This window comes from Microcebus murinus, chromosome 7 (assembly GCF_040939455.1).
Source record: "Microcebus murinus isolate Inina chromosome 7, M.murinus_Inina_mat1.0, whole genome shotgun sequence".
Taxonomy (NCBI): Eukaryota; Metazoa; Chordata; class Mammalia; order Primates; family Cheirogaleidae; genus Microcebus; species Microcebus murinus.
In genome coordinates, this window is record NC_134110.1 from 25,164,808 (window position 1) to 25,175,056 (window position 10,249).

The 10,249-nt window shown below is 48.7% G+C and overlaps 1 protein-coding gene across 2 annotated transcripts in view; it reads right to left on the reverse strand.

Moving 5' to 3' along the window:
- Positions 1 to 10,186, reverse strand: part of HSF1 (heat shock transcription factor 1) — a 31,901-nt gene extending 21,715 nt beyond the window's left edge. For both annotated transcript variants that reach the window (XM_012760244.2, XM_012760241.2), the window contains exon 1: positions 9,870 to 10,186. In XM_012760244.2, coding sequence (XP_012615698.1) covers positions 9,870 to 9,986 — 117 coding nt within the window. In that variant the 5' untranslated portion in view covers positions 9,987 to 10,186. The remainder of the gene's footprint in view (positions 1 to 9,869) is intronic.
- Positions 10,187 to 10,249: the final 63 nt, after the last annotated feature.

Below are 10,249 nucleotides of genomic sequence, written 5' to 3' on the forward strand. Positions count from 1 at the left end.
CATGGCTTACAGTCACCTCACAAGAGACCTTGAGCCAGAATTAATCCACAAGTCTTAGAAACTGAGATAATAAATGATTGTTATTTTAGGAAGTTAAGTTTGGAGGTAATTGGTTACATTTGTATACCAACAGATAATACAACCACTAAATCTTCTCATGGGTTTTTACACTATTGTAAATATTTCAGTTTTCAATAGTTGGCGACTAGTATGCAGAAATATAGCTTATCTTTGTATACTGACCCTATATCTTGTGATTTCACTAAATTCATTTATTCTCGTAACTTTTTTGTAGATTCATTGGGATTTTCTAAGTAAATCATCATGCTATGAAAAGGTAGTTTTTATTTCTTCCTCTCCAGTCTACATGTCTTTATTTGTTTTCCATAATGTATCGGTGACATTTGGTACATCGTCAGACAGACGTGGTCAATGCAGGCATCCTTGCCCTCTTCCAATCTCGGGGGACAGAATTCAGTTTTTCAGAGTTAAGCCTAATGTTAGCTACAGGTTTTTTGTAGACAGTCTTCATCAGACTGAGGAATTCCCCTTTTATTCCTAGTTTGTTGAGTTTTGTTGACTGAAATCGATGGTTTGCAGTCATTATTATCTTTTGTTCTTCTCTATGCAATTTCCTTTCTTTTTCTGGTTGCTTTTAAGATTTTCTCTTCATCAGTCTTTTTGAGCAATTTGATTGTGACATTTCTTTTTTTTTTTTTTTTTTTTTGAAACAGAGTCTCACTTTGTTGCCCAGGCTAGAGTGAGTGCCGTCAGCCTGGCTCACAGCAACCTCAATCTCCGGGGCTCAGCGATCCTCCTGCCTCAGCCTCCCGAGTAGCTGGGACTACAGGCATGCGCCACCATGCCCGGCTAATTTTTTGTATATATATTTTTAGTTGGTCAATTAATTTATTTCTATTTTTGGTAGAGATGGGGTCTCGCTCAGGCTGGTTTTGAACTCCTGACCTTGAACAATCCGCCCGCCTCGGCCTCCCAAAGTGCTAGGATTACAAGCGTGAGCCACCACGCCCGGTCTGATTGTGACATTTCTTAATACAGCTTTCTTTATTCTTAGCCTGCTTGAGATTCTTGGATATTCTTGGATCTGTGGGTTTACAGCTTTTCAAAAATTTAGGAAGGCCAGGCGTGGTGGCTCACGCCTGTAATCCTAGCACTCTGGGAGGCCAAGGCAGGCGGATTGCTTGAGGTCAGGAGTTCAAAACCAGCCTGAGCAAGAGTGAGACCTGTCTCTACTAAAAATAGAAAGAAATTAATTGGCTAACTAATATATATATATAGAAAAAATTAGCCGGGCATGGTGGCACATGCCTGTAGTCCCAGCTACTTGGGAGGCTGAGGCAGGAGGATTGCTTGAGCCCAGGAGTTGAGGTTGCTGTGAGCTAGGCTGACGCCACGGCACTCACTCTAGCCTGGGCAACAGAGTGAGACTCTGTGTCAAAAAAAAAAAAAAATTTAGGAAAAATTTCGGTCAATATTTCTATAAACATTTGGCCCGACCTCCCCTTTCCTGGAACTTCAGTTGTATCAGACCACGTGGTATTATCCCACTGAGGCTCTGCTAAGTTTTTGCAATCTTTTTGATCTCTGTGGATATTTCTATTGCTTTTAGTTCAGTAATCTTTTTTTTTTTTTTTTTTTTTTGAGACAGAGTCTCACTCTGTTGTCCCAGCTAGAGTGCCGTGGCATCAGCCTAGCTCACAGGAACCTCAAACTCCTGGGCTCAAGCAATCCTTCTGCCTCAGCCTCCCGAGTAGCTGGGACTACAGGCATGTACCACCATGCCCGGCTAATTTTTTCTATATAGTTTTAGTTGTCCAGCTAATTTCTTTCTATTTTTTTTTTTTTAGTAGAGACGGGGTCTCGCTCTTGCTCAGGCTCGAACTCCTGAGCTCAAAAGATCCACTTGCCTCAACCTCCCCGACTGCTAGGATTACAGGCGTGAGCCACTGTGCCTGGCCAGTTCAGTAATCTTTTCTTCTGAGTTTCTAATCTGCTGTCAATCCACTCTGGTGAATAAAGTTTCCATATACCCCACATCAAGTTTCCCCTAGTATTAACATCTTGTGTTAGTATGGTGTACCTGTCCACAAGTACATGAGATACATAATTAACTAAAGCCCATTTTTATTCATATTTTCTTAGTTTTTACCTAATGTCCTTCTTCTGTTCTCAGACATCACCCAAGATACTACATTTCATTTAGGTATCATGCTTCCTTAAGTTCCACTTGGCTCTAACAGTCTTTCAAACTTTCCTACTTTTTGACAACCTTCACAGTTTTGAGGAGTACTGATCAGGTATTTTAGAATGCCATCAATTTGCATTTGTCTGATATTTTTGTTATGATTAGCTGGAGTTATATATGTTTGAGGGAAGAAGATCAAAGAGGTAAAATGCTCTTCTCATCTCATCATAGCAAGAGTACACACTATCGGTAGGACTCACTGCTGCTGATGTTGGTCGTGGTTGCCTGGCTGAGATCGTGTTGTCAGACTGTCTCCCCTGTAAAGTCATCTCTCCCCAGTCTATACAGTGCTCTTTGGAAGGTCACTATGTGAAGCCCACATGCACGGGGTGGGGAGTTCTGTGTCACCTCCTTGAAGAGAAAGTAAGTAAATAAACATCTTGGAATTCTTCTATGTGGGTGATTAGTTCCAGTGACATTTTGTCCAATTTATTTTTTATATCTTCCATTTCTCAGTCTTTATGTTTTCGCTTTACTTCCTTGAGTACACAGAACATTTTTAATTGTTTTAATGCTCTTTTTTGCTAATCTCTTCAAACCTGGGTCTATTACTATGGACTATCCCCCTCCTGTGACAAGTCAGATTTTACAGCTTATTGGCTTGTCTATTAGTGTTTGACTGTATCCTGGACACAGGAATTTTATGTTGTGTGTCTGGATTTTGCAGTACCATGTCCATGTTGTGGTTCTTCCAAGGTCTCTGCTGAATGCTCTGTATTTCAAGTGGCTTCTCCACTCTGGCCAGTGAGAACCCAGTAACCCACAGCCTTGTGTGTTCTGCTCGTTGCTCACAGCTCTTCAGTGTTATTCTTTCTCTGGAAGTTGTTCTTAGCCCAGCTTTATATGGTTTCACTGCACGCGCAACTCAGCATTCAGCCCAAGACTCAAGCAGGCTCATGGGTAGACTGCTGGAGCTCTTTCTCAGCATAAATCCCTCCTTTCTTGTACCTTGCCCTGCAAATTCTAGCTGCCTCCACTTCCCCAAAGTCTGGGCTCTGCCAAATTCTCCCTTTCTGCCCTTGAGTCAGGAAATTTCTTCCCCATAGAAAGCCTAGGTAATTTTGTGGTTCACCTCAGTCCTTCTGGTTTTCTAATATCTAAATATGGTTTAGTAGTTTCTTTTTTTTTTTTTTTTGAGACAGAGTCTCACTTTGTTGCCCAGGCTAGAGTGAGTGCCACGGCGTCAGCCTAGCTCACAGCAACCTCAAACTCCTGGCTCAAGCAATCCTCCTGCCTCAGCCTCCCAAGTAGCTGGTACTACAGGCATGCGCCACCATGCCCGGCTAATTTTTTCTCTATATATTAGCTGGCCAATTAATTTCTTTCTATTTATAGTAGAGACGGGGTCTCGCTCTTGCTCAGGCTGGTTTCGAACTCCTGACCTCGAGCAATCCACCCGCCTCGGCCTCCCAGAGAGCTAGGATTACAGGCGTGAGCCACCGCGCCCGGCCGAGTAGTTTCTTTTTTTAAAAAAAATTGTATTTAAAATTTATTTGATTTTTTTATTAATAAATGTCAGTCATCTGAAAAACATGGTTTAATGGTTTATTAAGCCATTAGGGTTAAGTCCAAGTTGAACATGTCAGACAAGCCCTACCTTACGGGTCACCATGAGTTTGGGGGGTCTGCTGGTGAATCTGTCAGAGAACCCAGTGTTTCAGCTCCCTGTCTCAGTGGGTCAAGGCCCCTCCCCTGCTGACCACAGGCAAGTCTTGCAGGAGCTCATAGCTTATACCTGGACATAACGAAAACCCGTGACTGGAAATATGGAAGGACAGCTACTGGCTGGTGAGCAATGCCCTGGCGCCCTGAAATGCATTTACTAAATGGTGTTAGTAAATGTCAAGTCTTATTGTATATTCAGAGCCTATGGCCTTATTTTCCATAGCACTGTGAACAACCTGAAATGCATACAAAATCCTGCATGTTGGCTCGTCCGAAGGTAGTGAGTTATCTCACATGATTGTTCACAGTCAATTACAGATTGAACTCCTTGTTCTACTACTTTCCCCCCTCCTCACTACTACACTTGACTAGTCTTAAAAAAAAAAGAACAAAATCCTGCATGTCAGTACTATTTTATAGGGAGACAGTCTACATTTGAACAACATGGTATCCCTAAGGGGCTCGCTCACCTGCAGCTTTTGAGTGTCTGCCGAGGACACAAGCCCTTGCAGCTCCAACCCCTGCCCATCCAGAGATGAGTCTGTGTGATGTGCTCTGGGCTCCTTGATGTGGCTGCCTGACCACTCTCTGGGTCCCAGGAGCTGGGCTTTAGGAGCAGCAAGAATGTGTGGCAAGAGTGTGTGCAACTGGCATATGGGGATCTGGGGACTATGAGGGTAGCCAGGAGAGAACAGGGCAGCAGAGAAATCCAGTCTGAGAGTGAGGCAGACAGAAAGTCCTGAGCAGGTGTCAAAAAGGTGGCTCACATTTTAGTCCTCCTCCCCTGGTCCTAGCTTTATCCTTGTCTGGGAGAGAGATTATTTATTTGCACCTTTCTCATACTTTTCTTGTTTCTACTCAAGCTAGCTTTATTTCATTCCTGCAACAAAAGCACCATGACCAGAGCATTCTTCCTCATCTCTGATTGCTGGACATCCTGCACCCCAACCTCCTGGCCCACCACTTTGCTGGGTCCACAGGGTCAGAGGGAGGAGGCCAGTGCTGCCAGGCACTGGGAGTCAGTTGAAGCCGACCTGCCCTCCCTTTCATAGCCTGCAAGACTGGTCCCCTCCTACTGCCAGATCTCGAGGAAACCTTGCAGCCAATGGAGCAGGCTGTGATACCACCTGAGTGTGAGGGCTCCAGCCCAGTTTTTGTGATACCTGATAGGGGATGACTGCCCCTACAGGGTGGGTGCTGTGGACATGCTGACGCCTCTATGGTTCATCCTCTACCAGGCCTACACCTCCAGAAACCAGGGACTCCCAGGCCCAGATGCCCCCTCCTAGCCCCTCAACAAACGGCTGTGGGCACACTCTGGCCCTGGGGAGTCAGGTGGGCACAGGGTGCTGTGGGCATCTGCCCCTCTCCAAGGAGGCCACCTCAGCCCAAACCTTCTGTGACCTCCATGCCCTGCCCTGCTTACTGCACACTCTCTTGTCCCCCTGGACAGGGGAAACACACAGGAGGCCACAGTGTAGAGCCTGTCTGTTTATAATCTCTGCCTGTCTCGTCCGTCCATCTGTCCACCTGTTTGTATATATCTGTATATCTCTATGGAAGGGGAAAGGGCTCTTGTGTAAAAATCCAAAATACAATTCTGACTATGAACAACCTGCAGGGTCAGTCCAAGTATGGTTGTGAAGCCCCAACCAAACACCGGGACATGCGGCTGTAGTGAAGGCAGCAGAAAGGCAGGCCTGCAGGACCTTCACTCCTGACGAGAGAGAGGCATTGTAAAAATACAAAATACAATTCTATGAGCCAGCAGTACTGGCCACTCCAAGGGCAGCCTGGGTCTCAATAGGAAGGCAGGCAGCAGCAATAGCAGGATGTCTCTGGGGAAAGAACATGGACTTCAGATTTGGTTTTAGCATTTTCTAGCTCTTACTTTGTAAAGTTGCCCAGCATTTTTGAGCATCAGTTTTCTTATCTATAAAATGTAAATCATGCCATCTATTTCAACTGTTGTGGACAGAACAGAACTAACAAGAAGGCTTAACCTCATGCCATGCACAGAGGTGCTGAGTGAGGACAGCTGGGCACCATTTGTAGGTTATTCCTGAGCACCCTGGGCTTGGGGAGGCACTGGGGCCTCTAGCTTCTGTAGTACAGCTCCCAGCCCACTGGTGCAGCAGCCTGAGATTCAGGATGATCACCAGATCTTCAAGGACAGGCCCAATGGGCCTGCTGGGTCCTGCCGGCTGTCTGAGAACATGCCTGCACAGCTCTGAGAGCCAGGGGAGCAGGAGTGCCCTACCTGTCATGTTGTGGCCAGAGCTCTCAGTGTCCGGGTATGACTGGGTGCTTTGCTTCTGTAATTCCTCACGTGACCTCATGAGGAACACCTGAGTGCGCCCTGCACCCACCTTACTGCAGGCAAAGCTCTGCCTCCCACCTAGAGATCCAGCCTCTCCAGAGTGGCCATCTGACCTCAGGCACTCAACAGGCCCCCCTGGGATGGGCCCAAGGGCTTGGCAACCTCTGGTTTCCTCAGTCTCAGGGATTCTCCCAGGGCCACAACACAACCTTCTAGAGTCATTCCTGCTGCTAAAGAGAAGAGAATTGCACCATCAGGCTGGGACCAGGGAGAGGCCAGAGAGGTACCCAAGAGATGAAATTTAAGGAGGCCCTCATTCTCAGGGCTATCCAACTGCAGGGTGGGGCTTAAAATGGAGTGCCTCCTTAAACTTTGCACCTAGGCACCTCTCTGGCCTCACTCTAGCTCTGCCCTGATCCTTAGGCCTCAGTCTACCATGGTTCCTTGTCACTTGCACACCCAACACTTGCCTCAGCATTTGTCTGGCACCAGTCACATGGCCCTATGCCTGTTCTCAGGCTCTCCAACCAGATAGGTGGCTCCTGGGGCTGGGACAGCACAGCTAGTCCTGCAGCCCAGAGCCCACTGCCAAGCTGCCCAAGGGAAGCACAGTTGGCCCTGTGAGACAAGGGGTGAGTGGGGCTGGGACAGTCTCTTTTGAAAAGATCTATCAAATTTGAAAACATCTCCTATGACTCGTTCATGAAATATATGTTCACTTTTTAAAAAGTAGAAAAAAATGTAAAAATTATCTGTAATCTCAACATCCAAAGGAATGCTTTTCACACTTCCTTTCAATCTTGTTAGAAAAAATCCTGAACAAGATTATATTTCATAGGAAATTGGGATCACAGTGCACCTGGTGTTCTCGGCCTTCATTCCCACTTACGTTGGGCATTTCTCCATGTTGTGAAGCTCTCTGGAGAGGCTTCTGCTCTCCAGAGTTGGCCTATGGTTCTGCAGGCCTGGCAAGAGCCTTAGCTGGTGGATAGAGTTGCCCTTGCACAAAGCGGAGGAAGCTAAAGCTGAGAGATGGTATGGGGCGTGGCAGGGGAGGGCCCAGATCTCATGCTGTATTTATGGAGCTACCTGTTTATCCAGGTGTTCAATCTCTCTTTGTCTCTGAGTATTGGATACCGCTGCACCTTTGGGACAAGGCGTTGAGAAGCCTGCCGAGGGAGAACCACGCACATCTATGCCCATGCTCTTATGTGGATCTTTCTTGGATCCTAACCTCATGATCACCAAATTTCCTCTCCAGGGCAGATGGAGCTGCACTGCCCTCCAGGACTTGTCTGGGAGCACATGGACCTCTAAAGGCCCTTGCCTGTTTGGGTAAGGTATACACCTAGTCCATCTTTAACTGAATGAGGGTTTAAGGGAAAACACCATCGCAAGGATGGAGCAGCTGCCACAGTCTCTACTACACAGACTCTGGGGTAGGGCCTGCTGTTCTGAGCCCCAGTAATGGTGTGGGAACCCAGACTTCAGGCCAGGGAGGAATGTGTAGTGGTTGTCCAGCCCTAGCAAACACCAGGCCAGGCTCAGTAAAGGCACTGGCCAGAGTTTCTGGGGCTGGACAGTCTTTCCCCTCAGATTCTTCCTCATCTCCTTCTTTCAAACACAGAGGGTTTTTCTTGGCTGACTGGTGAGAAGACTTCCAGCACAAAGGAGGAGGTTCCTGAGGCAGAAACACTAGAGCCTTCCCAATCTTCAAGTCTCCGAGTTGGGACTTTACTGCCACAGAGGCCTCAGGGCTTGGGTGAGTGCCCTCGAGGCTGTGAGGTGGAAGCATCATCTCCTTTCTCCAGGCCAAGCAGCCCAAAGAAGCTCTGCAGTCCCCTGCCCAGGCTGGAAAAGGGTTTCCTCCCATTTGTGAGCCAGTGCTTGGTTTCCATCTCTCTATCATGTCAGCTACCACAGCTGTGTCCTGCACCAACTACGCAGGCTTTATAAAATCAGGTGGAACCAGACACCCTTATTAAAGTCAGCTCCCCGTCCCTCCCCAGGGAGGACACAACAACGGGGCTCACAAATGGTGTAGCTGCTGTGGATGGAGGCTGGTCCCACGCCTGATCAGACCCACCTTTCCCACTCCAAAGCCCTACCCAAAACTTGCTGTGGGTCCTGGGAGAGAGTACATCAACACTTCACCAACCTGCCTCTCACTCTTTAAGCAGAAACAGCAAACAGATTACAGGGCAGGATTAAGCTCAGAATATCCCAGAGAATCCCTTATGGCCCTCCCCCAACAGGGCAAGAGTGCTTCCTGAGAGTTAAGGGGAACAAGAAAGACAAAAATGTGGGGTCTTTTCCTTTGGTCGGAAAAGTTCAAAGTCTAGAATGAAGAGATGGTGGAATGAAGACAGCTTGCAGAAATGCACACTGCCCCTTTTGGGGACTTGGGAACAGGGAAAGCCCATACAGAAGTGTCAGCAGGACAAATACAAAGTGTTTCTAAGAAGAGTGAAGATTTCTAGTCTTCTCCTTATTTCCAAATACCCTTTGAGCAAAGCAGAGCTTCACTAAACAAACCCGAGAGGCAGAGAACCTGGCTTCCAGCTTGGGGCTAGTTTCAGTACAGACTTTTTCTTCATTCCTAATGGCTTAAGAGACTGGTGTACAAAAGGGAGATACTCAGCTGAGTCTGAGAAATGCTGGTGTAGCAGCTTGCAGGAGGAGGTCAAGCACGTTTGGAGGCATCCAGTTTGTTCCAGTCCCTCCAAGAGCTCCCAATGATCAGTGTGGCCTTTCTTCAGGCCATCATTTGCCAGCCCTGGCTATGGCTATGGCTCTGGCCTTCACCGGACACAACGTCACAGCCAGGATGTGAACAGCAGACTCTGATCTCCAACTCGACACAATCACTGATTTACTTCTGCAAACCAGAGCTGTCCGGTCTTGCAGGGTCAGACCATGTAAACAAGCCTGCTGCCAGGCAACAGAAGACAGGAACACGAATAAAGATGTCCCACAAGGAATGAAAAACAAAACTGTTCTTGGGAAACCTAGCTCCAGTATCTGGGAACGGGTTTGAGATCGACTTGAACTTTGAGACGTTTTACTTTCTGTTTTCACTTCTTTTCCACAAAAGCAACGCCCTACGATTCATGTGCCAAGTCCTGATTTCTCTCCCAATAGCTGCCGACCCACTACCCCGATTCCGGCCATTTGAGAGAATACAGGTGGACACTTGGCCACATCGTTTTCTGGAGAAATTGGGCGCTCATTCTAAGGACAGATATACTTCCGCAACTGTCCAATAGTTAGCAAAAGACTAAGGAATGAGAAGCTCCATCCTCCTCATCCCAGGGAAACTTCACTTGGGCAAGGTCTCCGAACTGCTTTTCCAAATTAGGGTTCTAGCTCTGGGGCAGATTTGGAACCTGCAGTGCTTTTAGGGGCGGGAGACAGGGCAGGATCATCCCGAAAAACTGCCTCTGGCTCCTGGCGCGGAGCATTCTAGGAGGTCCAGCCCCAGCCCATCCAGGGCTCCCTCCCGGCAGGTCCCCTCCCCCGCGGGCAGCAGGGCGGGGCCCGCTGCCTGCTGTCCCGGCCCGACACCCTCGGGGTTCCCACGCAGGCCCGGCTCCCGCGCACCCGCGCACAGCCGCTCACCGGGCTCCAGCAGATGAGCGCGTCGGTGTCTGGGTCACTCACGAGAGTCCACAGCTTGGTCAGGAAGGCCGGGACGTTGCTGGGCCCCGCAGCGCCGGGGCCCACGGTCAAATCCATCTCGGGCGAGGCAAGGAGAGCGGACGTAGCGGCCGCAAAGAGGGACCGAGAGCCGGGCTAACGCAGTCGCAGTGCCTGCCACCCGGACCGCACCAGCGCCCGCTGCGCACACACTGCCCCAAGGCCTAGCATGGCTGCCGCCATCTTGCGACGGGCGCGCTCCCGTCTGTGCCGCCGTCCGCCCTCGTCCCCACTGGTGCGCGCCCGCAGGCCCCGCCCTCGGCCCGGCCACACCGCGCGCCTGCGCGTGCTGGCCCCGTCCT